At 39.2% G+C, this 17,231-nt stretch overlaps 1 protein-coding gene across 1 annotated transcript; it reads left to right on the top strand.

The window, feature by feature from the left end:
- The first annotated feature begins 240 nt into the window (after nucleotides 1-240).
- Nucleotides 241-8,767, top strand: LOC106093225 (uncharacterized). Its single transcript, XM_059367385.1, is given in 3 exon segments — nucleotides 241-301; nucleotides 6,235-6,345; nucleotides 6,384-8,767. Coding segments are annotated over 3 exon segments (2,556 nt in total).
- The last annotated feature ends 8,464 nt before the right edge of the window (nucleotides 8,768-17,231 follow it).

A 17,231-nucleotide genomic window follows, 5' to 3' on the forward strand; every position in this document is an offset into this window, starting at 1 on the left:
CTTGGTCAAACGAACATCAAATTACGATTTCAGTACGAAAAATGCTATACTTTTTTGGGCATTAGAAACCATCATAAGTTTTGTCTAGGCCAGAAACATAGATATCAGCCCTCGTAATAAATTAAAATTTGATTTGTATTTCTTTCAATCTCAACAGATTTCGTCTCTAGGGTCAAAAAACTTCCTGTAGCAAATTTGAAGCTGATCCGATGAAAATTGCGTTCTGTGCTTGGTGTAAAAATGAATATGGACAGGCTGATGGAAATGGTTGAATCAAATCAGCAAGTCATTATAATTAAAGGTAAGTCTGTCCTCTCTCTTTCTCAGCGTTCCAAACAAATGCACAAAGTTATAATGCCCTCTACTACAATGGTAGTGTAGGGTAAAAATACAACAAGTAAAAGCATACTAAGTTCGAATCTTATATACCCTCCACCTTAGATCGCATTTGCCGAGTTCTTTTCCCGATATCTCTTTTTAGGCAAACAAACGATTAAAGAAAAGAATTGCTATAATATTGGAGCTAGTTTAAGTTATGGTCCGATTCGGACCATAATTGATTTAAATGTTGGACGCGATAGTAGAAGTAATTGCGTAAAATTTCAGCCAATTTGAGTAAGAATTGCGGTTTATATGGAAGCTGTATCAGGCTATAGATCAATTTGGACCCTATTTGACATATATGTTGAAGGTCATGTTGCACAAAATTTTAGCCAAATGGGATAATTATTACGCCCTCTGGAGGCTCAAGAAGTCAAAATCCCAGATCGGTTTAATTAAATAAATAAGATTTGAACCATATTTGACACAGTTGTTAGAAGTCACAACAAACACGTCATGCCAAATTTCAGCCAAAACGGATTAGAATTGCGTCCTTTAGTGGATCAGGCAGTCAAGATCCAAGATCGGTTTATATGACAGCTATATCAGGTTATGGACAAATTTAAACCATACTTAACACAGTTGTTGGAAGTCATAACAAAACACCTCATGCTAAATTTGAGCCAAATCGGATAAGAATTGCGCCATCTAGCGGCTCAAGACGTCAAGACCCAAGATCGGTTTATATGACACCTATATCAGGCTATGGACCGATTTAAAGCATACGTGGCATAGTTGTTGGAAGACATAACTTAACACGTCGTGCCAAATCGAATAGGAATTGCGCACTTTAGACGCTCAAGAAGTCAAGATCCCCAGATAGGTTTGTATGACAGCTATATCAGGTTATGGACCGATTTCAAACATAGTCAGCATAGTTGTTGGAAGTCATAATAAAAAACCTCATGCTAAATTTCAGCCGAATCGGATAAGAATTGTGCCCTCTAGCGGCTGAAGAAGTCAAGACCCCAGAACGGTTTACATGGCAGCTATATCAAAACGTGGACCGATATGGCCCATTTATAATCCCAACCGACCTACACTAAAAAGAAATATTTGTGCAAAATTTCAAGCGGCTAGCTTTACTCCTTCGAAAGTTAGCGTGCTTTCGGCACAGACATGGACGGACATGGCTAGATCGACTTAAAATGTCATGACAATCAAGAATATATATACTTTATGGGGTCTAAGACGAATATTTCGAGGAGTTACAAACAGAATGACGAAATTAGTATACCCTCCATCTTATGGTGGAGGGTATAAAAAGAAATATCTGAAAATTATATAAAGAAATAAGTAGGAACGTGATAAGTTCGGACAGGCTGAATCTTATGTGCCCTCCACCATAGATTAATTAAGTTTTTTGCACGATTCATCTTAATAAGCCGATGGGCAATAAATAGACAAGAATTGTTTGCTGTAATGCCAAATCGAGAAATACACTCCAAAAAGAGTAAGCCTAAACTAAAGAAAAATTAACTAAATTATGTTAAAATTTTACATGATTTGGCGCCAAAGATTTTTTTCTCCCCATCAGTTTACTGAAATCATTATTTTAGGTATATTCAGATTAAATCACAAATATAGTTAAAATCTACAAAATGTTGGAACATCTATATTTTAGGTAAGATTAAAGGACACCGAAATTCAATGTATGCAAAAAATGCAGTCTTACGCTTTAAAAATAACGAATTTTATTATTATTATTTTTATATATTTATATTTTTATTTTATATATGGTTTATAAAAACACAAACCGTTGAGATGAATGCTAGATCGGTATAAAAAGTAGTATAGCGAATGTTATACTTACTTATGAATATCCATTTTGTATCACCTATAAACGTTGCTGTTGTTCATGGTAGCTTCATCATATGCTACAGCAGTGATGGCCAAATTGAATGAGAGTGTGAGTGTATGTGATAGAAACTAAAAGTGCACAGCAAAAAATTCTCTATTCAGCATTCGCCGACCAAACGGACAGCGACCTGTAAACACATAAGCGGCTTGTGTTTTTATACCCACCACCGAAGGATGGGGGTATATTCATTTTGTCATTCCGTTTGCAGCACATCGAAATATCCATTTCCGACCCTATAAAGTATATATATAGTCTTGATCAGCGCAAAAATCTAAGACGATCTAGACATGTCCGTCCGTCTGTCTGTTGAAATCACGCTACAGTCTTCAAAAATAGAGATATTGTGCTGAAATTTTGCACAGAGTCTTTTTTTGTCCATAAGCAGGTTAAGTTCGAAGATGGGCTATATCGGACTATATCTTGATATAGCCCCCATAAAGACCGATCCGCCGATTTAGGGTATTTGGCCCCTAAAAGCCACAAATATTATTCGATTTTGCTGAAATTTGGGACAGTCACTTGTGCTAAGCCCTTCGACATCCTTCGTTAATTTCGTCCAGATCGGTTCAGATTTGGATATAGCTGCCATATAGACCGATCCTCCGATTTAGTGTCGTAGGCCCATAAAAGCCACATTTATTATCCGATTTTGCTGAAATTTGGGACAGTGAGTTATGTTAGGCTCTTCAACATCCTTCGTCAATTTGGCCCAGATCGGTCTAGATGAGGATATAGCTGCAATATAGACTGATCTCTCGATTTAAGGTTTTTTGCCCATAAAAGGCGCATTTATTATCCGATGTCGCAGAAATTTGTGACAGTGAGTTATATTTGGCCCTTCGATATCCTCCTTCAATTTGGCTCAGATTGGTCCAGATCTGGATATAGCTGTCATATAGACCGATCCTCCGATTTAAGGTCTTAGACCCATAAAAGCGCCTTTTTGTCCGATGTCGCCGAAATTTGGGACATTGAGTTAGGTTAAACCCCTTGACATAGTTCTGCATTATGGCACAGGTCGGTCAAGTTTTGGATATAGCTGCCATATAGACCGATCTCTCGGTTATATATTTCGGGGCCAGAAAAAGCGCAGTGAGTTGTGTTGGGCCCTTCGACATCCTTTTTCAATTTCACTCAGATCGATCAAGATTTGGATATAGCTGCCATATAGACCGATATCTCAATTTAAAATCTTGGCCCCAAAAAAGACGCATTTATAATCCGATTTAACTGAAATTTGACACATTGACTTATGTTAGGCTTTTCGACATCCATGTTGTATATGGTTCAGATCGGTTTATTTTTAGATATAGCTACTTAATAGTCCAATATTTTGTTATATATAATTGAACAATGACTTGTACTTATTAGTATTTGGTCCAAATCGGAACATATTTCGATATAGCTACTATGTGGCATAAGGTATGCATTTTTCACCGGATTTTGACGAAAGGTGGTTTACATATATACCCGATATGGTGGGTATCCAAAGTTCGGCCCGGCCGAACTTAACACATTTTTACTTGTTTCTTATTATGCGTAAGTATATAAAGTCAAGTTTCTAGCGCGCGCTCTCCTTCAATCCCCACCAAACGGAGGTATTACCCGATAATAACAATATAGGGCATAAATTCGAGAACAGGGGTCCAAATCCTACAAATAATAAATGAAAATGAAAAAAATACGTTTTGATGCGGTTGCACAATCTTAACTTTGTACTGCATGCAACCGAAAGGTATTGGTAAGTTTTGTGTGCCAACAATTTGGGGTATATATGAAGACATTATACACCCATGAGATCTAGAAGTTTCAATTATAAATGTAAGTAAATTTTTTTCTGCGTTTTATATAAGATTCAGCAGAGTGTGCTAGTTTAACTGAATTCACCTTTTAAAAATCGAAACAGATTTCCACAACGATATATTGTTTTTTCCACTAATATTTCCTGCTTTTTATACCCTCAACCATAGAATGGGGCATACTAATTTCGTCATTCTGTTTCAAACACCTCGAAATATTCGTCTAAGACCCCATAAAGTATATATATTCTTCATCGTCATGACATATTAGGTCGATCTAGCCATGTCCGCCCATCCGTCTGTCAAAAGCTCACTAACTTTCAAAGGAGTAAAGCTAAGCTGTTTAGATTTTGCACAAATACTTTGCCAATACATTTCTTGAGCTTCTGAAAGGCGTAATTCCTCTCCGATTTGGCTGAAATTTTGCACATATCATTTTGGTATCACACCCAACAACTGTACCACGTATGGTCTATATCAGTCCATAACCTAATATAGCTGCCATATAAACCGATCTTGATTTTTGAATTGTTGAACTTCTAGAGAGCGCAATTCTTATTTGGTTTGGCTGAAATTTTGCACATATCAAATTAGAATGACTTTCAATAACTGCTCCAAGTATGGTCTAAATCTGTTTATAAACTGATATAGCTCCCATATAACCGTTCTTGGGTCTTGACTTCTAGGGCTTCTAAAGGGCGCAATTCTTATCCAAATTGGAAAAAATTTTGCACATGTTGTTTCAGTATGACTTCCAACAACTGTGCCAAGTAACAGTTAATTACCTGATATAGCTGCCCAAGATCGGATTATTTGGCAGCTATGTTAAGTTATGGGCTGATTTAGACCATGTTAGATGTCATACCGAATATGTGCAAAATTTCAGCCAAATCAGTTAAGAATTACGCCCTTTAGAGGAGAATTGCGCAATTCTTATCCAATTCGGCTGAAATTTTGCATAAGTCGTTCTGGTATGACTTCTAACATCTGTGCTAAGTATGGTCCAAATCGGTTCATAACCTGATATAGTTGAAAACCGATCTCCCAATTTGACTTTCTGAGCCTCTCGAGATGCATGACTTTCTGAGCCTCTCGATAATGATATGCCAAATGCAAATTTTGCCCACTAAGGAACAGGGGCAAACTTCTCAATTAGTATACATCCAGCCTATGGGAACTGGAATATCCTTCAATTTAGTTCATTTTAGTCGAATTTTTATCAGTGCATATAGCTTCGAGTGAGATTCTGCATCAGAAATTATTTATTCGGTAAAAATGATTTTTAAGTATTTTCTAGGACTTATGGCCCATGGAGATGAGATTTTCGAATAAAATAGACAATAGAAAGACATTAAAATATGATGATGGGCCACCCATAAACTAATACGAAAAATCTACGGTCTTGTTGTCTACCCAACTAACCCTAAATATACCAAATACATCTCTTTCCTTTCAATTGTAACACTAAGCAAAAACTATTCTCTATTGCCTTTAATTTAAATTTCGTTTCCCTATAATTTCTTGAAAAAGGCAGACTCCTTCTCTGACACGAGACTTTTTCTAATGAGTTCAAGTTTTTGGGGCCAACTACAAATTGACACCTTGCCCAACAAGAAAAAAATTTAATTACCCTTCAAAGCTTAAAAGAGCGGAAATGATATCTCCCAAAAAAAAACAGCAACACCTCTTCCATGAATTAATTCTTTTACTCCGTTCTTGAGTTTTATTTGGAGCTTTCACTTTTTTTCTAAGTGTACGCCTGCCCACTAAGAATATATTACCAAGTGTGATGTGTGACTTTCAGTCTATTAGCAGAGTCACTGCTGACCCGTAAGTAACACGCACAACGCACATCTGTACCGGCGTCTATCCACCACCGGCAGCAGCACAACAAAGAAGAGGCGAAAAAAGTGTGGTTCGCGTGCAGCTACAAAACCTACCGCAAAATAAAAAGCATCGGTTTAGCGCGGTGCTCGAACAGTCTAAATCTTGTTTCGCATGTCAAAACAAGTGTCAGTGTATAGTGTGTGTGAACGGAATTGAATATAAAATCGGGGTGACAACTCCTAAACGCAACTTGGGATAGAAAATAATGTCCATACTGCCCTCGTATTAGAGAGAATTCAAAGTCAATCGAACGAACAAAAGACAAAAAAATAATGAAAAAACCTTTTAACCTTTGCACCTGGACAGTGGTGGCGGCGCTAGTGTTATTCTGCGGAGTTGCCGTGCATGCCGCCGAAGAGTCATCCCCCGATGTGGAGGAGACAACGGAGTCTCCCATTGCCGATATGGCTTTGGTAGGTAAGTAGCTCGAGGAAAAGGAGTTGCCCAATTTTAAGATATTACCTAAAGGGCTTCAAATTCTATTGCAGAACCACCGGTGATGAATGCCAACGCTGAAGCTGCAGTAGAGGCAAGCAAACAAGAAGTGCCACTGATGCCAGAGACTATCCAGCCCCATACAATTGCCGATTTTGTTATACACCCTTTGATTGCCTTGAAAGCTAGGGTTCCCGAGGAGCCCATTGGTGAGGGTAAACAAGCTGCCAGTTCCACTACTCCTGCCCCTTGGCAGATCTTTGGCTTCAATCCTGCCCAGAGTTTGGGCTCCTCGGTTTCCTCCTTGGCCGGCACCGTTTCCGGCTGGCTGGGCAATCGCATTCAATTGCCAAGTCTGATTGAGACGCCGGTAGCTGAGTCATCAACTACCACCACAACTACAACCATTCGACCAGATGTGGTTGTCAGGGTGCAACACAGACCTTCGACCAGGAAACCTCTAATTCAGATCAACGACGAAAGCAGACCCCATCGTTTCGGCAATAACTTCTATGATTCCGAGGAGTATGACGATGATTACGATGACGATTATTTCGAACGCGATGATTTCGATGATGAGGATGATGACCACAGTGATGAAGAAGATGACGATGATCACCGCAATGGAGGTAATGACGAAAGCCGAGAAGATGAAGATGATGAGGAAGATAATGAGCTGGAAGACGAGGATCGACCGGTACGCAAGCGCAGGCCCAATAGGAGGACGAGTAGCAGCAGCAGCAGCTCAAGTTCTAGCAGCAGCAATAACAACAAGAACAAGAAGAAGGCCAACCAAAAGAAGAAGGCATCCAACAACAAGAAACGTAATGAGAAACGCAAGCGACCCCAAGACAGTGAAGAGGAGATCGAAAATGACGATGACAAGAGTGAGGAGGAAGCTGAGTATGACGAGGACGATAACAGCCAAGAATTCTTCTACAACAACAATCATGGATCCACCAAACGTTCGCAGAATCAACAGGGTTTCATTCAATTGGGTCAACAGAATCTCATCAATCAAATTCGCCAACTGACCAGAGGCCAGACGCCCGCTGAAATTGGTGCTGTGATGCGTCGAGGATCATCAACGTCCTCTGGCAGCAAGCGTCGTACGCCAGCCACATTGATTATCAATCGCAATGGCCAAACAGTCTACATGGCTCCCGAACTACTGGAAGCTACCCATGGGGCGGGCAACAAGATTGTTGCACCCATGTACACTACCTCTAGCGTACCTGCCAAGAAGAAGCCCTCCAAAGGCTATCCCCAACCACCCCTAACGGTGCCCCTGAGAAGAAAGGGTCAACCCACCCAATACATTACCATACCATGGAGCCAGTTGGGCATTTCTTCTCCCAGCCAGCTAGTCTCTGTATCAGAGGGTATCCAAACCCAACCTTTGATACTCAACATTCCACAAAGTGCCTTGGAAAGCATGCAAATCTCGAACAAACCCAAAAGACCTCAACAAGCACAACTTCTCACCCCAGATGCGGTGCCTCTACTGGCCGAAGCCTCACTCATGGATGTCTTCAAGCCACCACAAATTCCTCCAGCCCGCACTCCTTCGGGAACAAGAGCTTCCGTTAAAATGACCGCAGCCGTGACTCCAGTGATCATCACCACCACCAAGTCCAAGCAACGCATACGCCCCGGTACCATTGTGGAGAAGGCTCCCGACATGGACGCCATGGGAAATGCTCAAATGGAGATGGAGGAAAGCGCCAGTGAAAGTGAAAACCAATTCATAATGGTGGGCGAAGATGGCGAACCAGGTTTGGGACGTCAGGTCTATCCTGTGTTTGGCGAAAGTCGCCACGTTCAGGCGGGGTTCAATCCCTATTACCATCTCTTCCAGAACCGACCTTTGAGAAGAGGCCGTGAATTGCAGGAAAATGGAGAGCCCATGGCCGAAGGCGAAATGATGGATGGCGCTGCCATGCAATCCGAAACCATGGCAGACAGTCCTATGATAATGATCTCTAGCAGTGAGCCAGCAGTGCAGGAATTGCCTGTGATGCAAAGCCAAGAGTCTGCCATGGAGGGTGCTGTAATGCCAACGCAAGAGACAAAAACTGAACCAGCCATGGAAGCTGCAGTCATGCCGGCTGAACCAGTCATGCTAAATGTAGTCAAGAATGCTGAACCAGCCATGGAAGCTTCAGTGGTGCAAGCAGAACCAGCCATGGAAGCTTCAGTGATGCAGGCTGAATCGGCGATGGTCCAAAGCCACGAACCAGCTAAGGAAATGACCCTCACTGAGGAAGCAGCCAAAGAAATGCCCCTGGTAAAGTCTGGTGACCACACCATCCCAGTTCAAGTGATAAGTTCTGAATCCGAAATGGCTAAAAGTCCTGAAACCATAGCCTCCGAGATCAAACCACAAGAAACCAAAATCGAATAGAAATTCAATTTAAGAGCTAATAATTGTTTATTTTAAGTCGAACTACATTAAGATGCAATAGAAAAACAAATACTTGACCAGAGAAAAAGTATTAAAAAGAATAACCGAAAAAAAAATTACAAAAAAAAAACTTTTTGTTTCAGTAAATAGAGGGAAGTCACTGATAAGGGTATTTTGGAAGTGGGTTTTGTTTGTAGAAAAATCTGATTTTCATCTTGGATGGTTTCTGACAATTTTTTTAAAAGGGGATTTACTAAAAAAAATATTTGACAAATTTTGCAGATCCATTTCTGTGTCTAGGATATCTAGAAACTTTCTCTTTCTCCATGTAGGAAGAGTGCACCTTCTGTTGGTCCACAAGAATTTGCAAGACATTCCAATATATTACGAAACTTGCCTTGGGGCTCTGCACCATTGATAGTACCATTGACCTCTCAACGACGAATTTCTCTTTGCAACTACTACAGTGACCCTCTTGTGAACTTTCACATACGAAAAATCACCAGAGAGGAGAAAAGCCATTAACTATCATAATCTATAGATGATCGCCTGATTAATTCAACTAATCGCTGTTGGGAGATTTCTAGCAAAAAAAAAAAAAACATTGCCACAAACACAAATTCAATATGGCAAAAAATATTCAAAATAATTTGTTAGCCAAAGCCACTAAAAAGATGAAGAAATCCAAAATGGCTAAGAAAAAAAAAACAACAATAAAATATGCAACTAAGTTTGACTAAATTGCCTTTTAGCCGAACCCCTTATTAAGGCCCTGTCCAAACTACGGTTCACACCATTCATCTCTTAGCCATTCTAAGCTGAGTCCAAGAGACCAGGAGAATTTGTTGTTGCGGTCACAACGGTGAATTTTTAATTATTTAAATTAGGTTGAAAACAAACCGCTGATTAATGATGAGCTTCGCATCGATGGGATGGACGGACGGACGGACGTACATACGCACTCACCTAGCTGTCTACCTGCCAACCTACCTGTCGACATATGAACCTATCATGAATCTGGTGTGTTGGGTAAATATTTGCGATAGAAAATTAAAGAATGTTGACCCGTGCAGTGACACCGAAAGAGAAATATGAAAGAAAACACAACAACAACAACGGCAGCAAAAACAAAAATCAACTGCGAAAAGCGGCATCTCGCTTAAAATATTCATAGCCAAATATCTTTTGGCCAAAATAAAAAACCATCAAAAATATATGTGTCAGTATGTATGGCCATTATTTAAGAGAACAAACAACAACAGCAACAACAAAAATTGAAAAACCGTTTTTAGCCTAAAGTCTTGTAAGAGTGATTTGTAATTGTTACTTACCTTCAAGCCATATGAATTTACATTCACAACTTTTGAAGGGGATAAACGAACGAACTCCCAGCAGATATTTACACAAATTAATGCTTGGCCTATAACAGCTAACGCAGAAACCTGAGATGGAATCCTGTTGAGCCTAACATTTGCCATGGTTATGGCATTAATTAACCTGCACCGTTTCTTTGACAGCCGATATTGATGTTAGCCAAAACTTTCTTTAATTTTCCAAAAACTTATGAATGGGAAATCTTATACTCGTATTCGAATGATTGATGTGATAAATCTTTGTCTGGCTTTGTTGGCCTAACAACTCAAAAAGCCTTTACTCATGCGCAGAAACAGAACGTATTCATCAACGAATTTAGCGGCACATGCCATCACAACAAGTTGTAATTAAGTTCTAATTACACCATGTTGATCTATTTTTAATTAATTTTTGATATGTCTGTGGTCAACAAAATTTAATTCCTATTGGCCATATACTAAAAGTGAGATTTTCCCATAAACATTCTATTAAGGAACAGGGGGCAAACTTTTGACATATCAATGAGAGCTGTCCAATTCAAGTTGAAGGCTCAATGATAAGGGACCTGCTTTTTTTTAGACGATTACGAACGACCTGTCGCAGGACGACACCTCTTTGGAGAGAGAAGTTTTAACATGGATTCTATGCATGGTACAGTACCTCGTAATTGTCGCCAGTTTTAGGGGCGAAAACCAACTCTTTTCTCTTTTTTTATATCAACCACCTACACAGACAATATTAAAAATCCTTCTCAATCACGAAATAAGTTGATCCAACTAATTTTTATACCCTCCACCATAAGATGGTGGGTATACTAATTTCGTCATTCTGTTTGTAACTACTCGAAATTTTCGTCTGAGACCCCATAAAGTATATATATTCTTGATCGTCGCGACATTTTATGTCGATCTAGCCATGTCCGTCCGTCTGTCCGTCCGTCCGTCCGTCCGTCTGTCTGTCGAAAGCACGCTAACTTCCGAAGGAGTAAAGCTAGCCGCTTGAAATTTTGCCCAAATACTTCTTATTAGTGTAGGTCGGTTGGTATTGTAAATGGGCCATATCGGTCCATGTTTTGATATAGCTGCCATATAAACCGATCTTGGGTCTTGACTTCTTGAGCCTCTAGAGTGCGCAATTCTTATCCGATCAGAATGAAATTTTGGCACGACGTGTTTTGTTATGATATCCAACAACTGTGCCAAGTATGGTTCAAATCGGTCCATGTTTTGATATAGCCGCTATATAAAACGATCTTGGGTCTTGACTTCTTGACCCTCTAGAGTGCGCAATTCTTATCCGATTGGAATGGAACTTTGCACGACGTGTTTTGTTATGATATTCAACAACTGTGCCAAGTATGGTTCAAATCGACCGATAACCTAATATAGCTGCCATATAAACCGATCTTGGGTCTTGACTTCTTGAGCCTCTAGAGTGCGCAATGCTTATCCGATTGGAATGAAATTTTGCACGACGTGTTTTGTTATGATATCCAACATCTGAGCCAAGTATGATTCAAATCGGTCCATAACCTGATATAGCTGACATATTAACCGATCTGGGATCTTGACTTCTTGAGCCTCTAGAGGTCGCAATTATTATCCGATTTGTCTGAAATTATGTACTACGGATCTTCTCATGACCATCAACAAACGTGTTCCTTATGATCTGAATCGGTCTATAGCCCGATACAGCTCCCATATAAATCGATCTCTCTATTTTACTTCTTGAGCCCCCAAAGGGTGCAATTCTTATTCGAATTGGCTGACATTTTACATAGGTCTCCAACATGTAATAATATAATAATAGCAGAGCAAATCTTTCCTTTTATCCTTTTTTACCTAAGAAGAGATGCCGGGAGAAGAACTCGGCAAATGCGATCCATGGTGGAGGGTATGTAAGATTCGGCCCGGCCGAACTTAGCACGCTTTTACTTGTTTTAATTGAAACTGCTTCTATAGCGAAAACGATAACATAATCATCCGTTTTTAAAAAAATTTTCGATTAAAAAAAAACATATTCAATTAAAACAAGTAAAAGCGTGCTAAGTTCGGCCGGGCCGAATCTTACATACCCTCCACCATGGATCGCATTTGCCGAGTTCTTCTCCCGGCATCTCTTCTTAGGTAAAAAAGGATAAAAGAAAAGATTTGCTCTGCTATTATTATATTATTACATGTTGGAGACCTATGTAAAATGTCAGCCAATTCGAATAAGAATTGCGCTCTTTGGGGGCTCAAGAAGTAAAATAGAGAGATCGATTTATATGGGAGCTGTATCGGGCTATAGACCGATTCAGATCATAAAGAACACGTTTGTTGATGGTCATGAGAAGATCCGTAGTACATAATTTCAGACAAATCGGATAATAATTGCGACCTCTAGAGGCTCAAGAAGTCAAGATCCCAGATCGGTTAATATGTCAGCTATATCAGGTTATTGACCGATTTGAATCATACTTGGCACAGATGTTGGATATCATAACAAAACACGTCGTGCAAAATTTCATTCCAATCGGATAAGCATTCCGCACTTTAGAGGCTCAAGAAGTCAAGACCCAAGATCGGTTTATATGGCAGCTATATCAGGTTATGGACCGATTTCAACCATACTTGGCACAGTTGTTGGGTATCATAACAAAACATGTCGTGCGAAATTCCATTCCAATCGGATAAGAATTGCGCCCTCTAGAGGCTCAAGAAGTCAAGACCCCAGATCGGTTTATATGGCAGCTATATCAGGTTATAGACCGATTTGAACCATACTTGGCACAGTTGTTGTATATCATAACAAAACACGTCGTGCAAAATTTCATTTCTATCGGATAAGAATTGCGCACTCTAGAGGCTCAAGAAGTCAAGACCCAAGATCGGTTTATATGGCAGCTATATCAAAACATGGACCGATATGGCCCATTTACAATACCAACCGACCTACACAAATAAGAAGTATTTGGGCAAAATTTCAAGCGGCTAGCTTTACTCCTTCGGAAGTTAGCGTGCTTTCGACAGACAGACGGACGGACGGACATGGCTAGATCGACATAAAATGTCGCGACGATCAAGAATATATATACTTTATGGGGTCTCAGACGAAAATTTCGAGTAGTTACAAACAGAATGACGAAATTAGTATACCCCCCATCTTATGGTGGAGGGTATAAAAATGATTGAAGTTTTGAATTAATTTTTTTATTCATCGAATTAAAAAGAATTGATTGAAATTTTCAATTAATATTTTTAATTGCACCGATTATAAAATGATTGACATTTTTTTATGAAAACCACAAAAATTTCCATCATAATCGCGATAAAAAAAATTTCAAGCGCAATTAAAAAATTAATTGAATCAAATAATTTGTAAATTGAAAATGACAAATATTTTAATCACGACCGCAAATAAAAACAAGTAAAAGCGTGCCAAGTTCGGCCGGGCCGAATCTTGTATACCCTCCTCCATGGATCGCATTTGTCGAGTTCTTTCCCGGTATATCTTATTAGACAAACAAAGGATAAAAGAAAAGAATTGCTATGCTAATGGATTTGAATATTGGGGACCACAATAGAAGTCTTTGAGTAAAAATTCTGTCAAATCGAATATTAATTGGGCCTTTTAGGGGCTCAAGAAGAAAAATAGGGAGATCGGTTTATAGGGCAGCTGTATCAGGCTAAAGACTGATTCAGACCATATTTGACACCTATGTTGAAGATCATGCCGTTGTACAAAATTTAAACCAAATCGGCTAATAATTACGCCCTCTTGAGGCTCAGGATGTCAAGATTCCAGATCGATTTGAATGGCATCTATATCAGGCTATGGACCGATTTGAACCATATTTGGCACAGTTGTTTGAAGTCATAACAAAACACCTCACCCAAAATTTCAGCCAAATCGGATAGGAATTACGCTCTCTAGCGGGTCAAGAAGTCAAAACCCAAGATCGGTTTATATGGCATGGACATATGCCAAGTACGGTCCGAATCGGTCTATAACCCGATTTAGCTTTCATAAACTGATCTTCCAATTTGACTTCTTCAGTTTTTGCAAGCCACAATTTTTGTCCGATTTGCCTCAAATTGAGCATGTAGTGTTTTGTTATGACTTTTGAAAACTGTGTTAAGTACGGTCAAAATCGGTCTACAACCTGATATAGCCACCGCTTGAAATTTTTCAAGAGGTGTTTTGTTACGACTTCCACCAAAGACGATCCAAATTAGTCTATAACCTGATATAGCTCCCATGTAAACCGGTCTATCGATCATGCTTGTTCGGTTCGTAGAAGCTTTAATTTTTGCTGGTTTGACAAAAGTTTGGTATGTAGAAAAAAAATTATGCCATTTGTTGTAAACATTTTTAGCAGAATCTATGGTGGTGGGTTCCCAAAATACGGCGCGGCCGAACTTAGTTGAGTTGGGATTGTAAATGGGCTATATCGGTCCACGTTTTGATATAGCTGCCATATAAATCGATCTGGGATCTTGACTTCTTGAACCTCTAAAGGTCACAATTATTATCCGATTTAGCTGAAATTTTGCATGAGGTGTTTTGTTATGACTTTCAACAATTGTGCTAAGAATAGTTCAAATCGATCCATAACCTGATATAGCTACCATATAAACCGATCTTGGATCTTGACTTCTTGAGCCACGAGAGGGCGCAATTATTATCCGATTTATTTGAAATTTTGTACAACGGCTTCTTTCATGACCTTTAATATACGTGTCGAAAATGGCTTGAATCGGTTTATAGCCTAATGCAGCTCCCCTATAAACCGATCTCCCTCTTTTACTTCTTCAGCCCCTAAAGTTCGCAATTCTTACTAGATTTGGCTGAAATTTTACCCAATGGCTGCTACTATGGTCTCCAATATTCAGTTCAATTGTGGTCCGAAATGAGCCATAACTTGATATTGTTCCAATAACATAGTAATTACTTTCTTTTATCCTTTGTTTGCCTTAAAAGAGATACCGTGGCAAGAGCTCGACAAATGCGATCCATGGTGGAGGGTATATAAGATTCAGCCCGTCCAAACTTAGCACGGTTTTACTTGTTATACCTTACACCACCACTGTGGTACAGGGTATTATAGATTTGTGCATTTGTTTGCAGCGCTAAGAAGGAGAAGAGCTAGACCCATTTATAAGTATACCGATCACTTTCTGATTCGATTTAGCCATGTCTGTCTGTCCGTCTGTGAGTCCATGTATTCTTGTAGTCAAATTGCAGGTCGTATTTGTTGTCCGATCATCTCGAAATTTTGCACATATCACTTTTTTGGCTCAAGGACGAACGCTGTTGATTTTAGTAAAAATCGGTTCACATTTAGATATAGCTTCCATATATATATATATCGCCCGATTTGCAATTAAATGGCCGAAGAAGCTACAATTTTCAACCGATCTGCACAAAATTTGGCACGGATTGTTTTGTAACTGATCTTAACATATCTGCAAAATTTCATCGGACCATATTTGGATATAGCTGCTATATAGACCGATTTTCCGATAAACTGTCAAATGCCCATAAAAACTATATTTTTCATCCGATTTTGCTGAAATTTGAAACAGTGTGTAATTTAAGGCTTCTCGACATCTGACCCAAATATGGTTCAGGTCGAACTATTGGGTTGCCCAAAAAGTAGTTGCGGATTTTTCATGTAGTCGGCAATGACAAATTTTTTCACAGGTTGTGACTCTGTAATTGCATTCTTTCTTCTGTCAGTTATCAGCTGTTACTTTTAGCTTGCTTTAGAAAAAAAGTGTAAAAAAAAGTATATTTGAATAAAGTTCATTCTAAGTTTTATTAAAAATGCATTAACTTTCTTTTAAAAAATCCGCAATTACTTTTTGGGCAACCCAATATATTTTGCTATAGCTACCATATAGACCGATCTCCCGATAAAGGGTCTGAAGCCCATTAAAGCTTTATTTTTTATCCGATTTTGCTGAAATAATGGACAAATCGGACTATATTTAGATATAGCTGTCAAATAGACCGATCTGCCGATAAAGGGTCTGAAGCCCATAAAAGATTTATTATTTATCCGATTTCGCTGAAATTTTAAACTGTGAGTAGGTTAATACCTCCCAACGTCCGACCTAAATATGGTTCGGACTATATTTTTAAGATAGCTGCCAAATAGACAGATCTGCCGATAAGGGGACTGAAGCCCATAAAAGCCTTATTTTTTACCCGATTTCTCTGAAATTTAAAACAGTGAGTTTTTCTGAGCCTCACGATATCCGACTGGATATATCTGCCAAAAAGACCAATAATATGTTCTACAAAATTAGATGCTTAAGTTATCCAATTTTCACCGGATTGTGACAATATGGGGTTTATATATATACCCGAGCTGGTGGGTATCCAAAGTTCGGCCCGGCCGAACTTAATACATTTTTACTTGTTTTTTGTTTAAAATATGTAAATTGGAGGATCCCATGAATTAGAACAAGTAAAAGCGTGCTAAGTTCGGCCGGGCCGAATCTTATATACCCTCCACCATGGATAGCATTTGTCGAGTTCTTTTCCCGGCATCTCTTCTTGAGCGAAAAAGGATATAAGAAAAGATTTGATCTGCTATTAGAGCGATATCAAGATATGGTCCGGTTTGGACAACAATTAAATTATATGTTGGAGACCTGTGTAAAATGTCAGCCAATTCGAATAAGTATTGCGTCTTTTGGGGGCTCAAGAAGTAAAATAGAGAGATCGATTTATATGGGAGCAGTATCGGGCTATAGACCGATTCAGACCATAATAAACACGTATGTTGATGATCATGAGAGAATGCGTCGTACAAAATTTCAGGCAAATCGGATAATAATTGCGACCTCTAGAGGCTCAAGAAGTCAAGTCCCCAGATCTGTTTATATGACAGCTATATCAGGTTATTAACCGATTTGAACCATAGTTGGCACAAATGTTGGGTATCATTCTTCTTATTAGTGTAGGTCGGTTGGTATTGTAAATGGGCCATATCGGTCCATGTTTTAATAAAGCTGCCATATAAAACGATCTTGGGTCTTGACTTCTTGAGCCTCTAGAGTGCGCAATTCTTATCCGATTGGAATTAAATTTTGAACGACGTGTTTTGTTATGACATCCAACA

Source organism: Stomoxys calcitrans, chromosome 4, assembly GCF_963082655.1.
Source record: "Stomoxys calcitrans chromosome 4, idStoCalc2.1, whole genome shotgun sequence".
Classification (NCBI taxonomy): Eukaryota; Metazoa; Arthropoda; class Insecta; order Diptera; family Muscidae; genus Stomoxys; species Stomoxys calcitrans.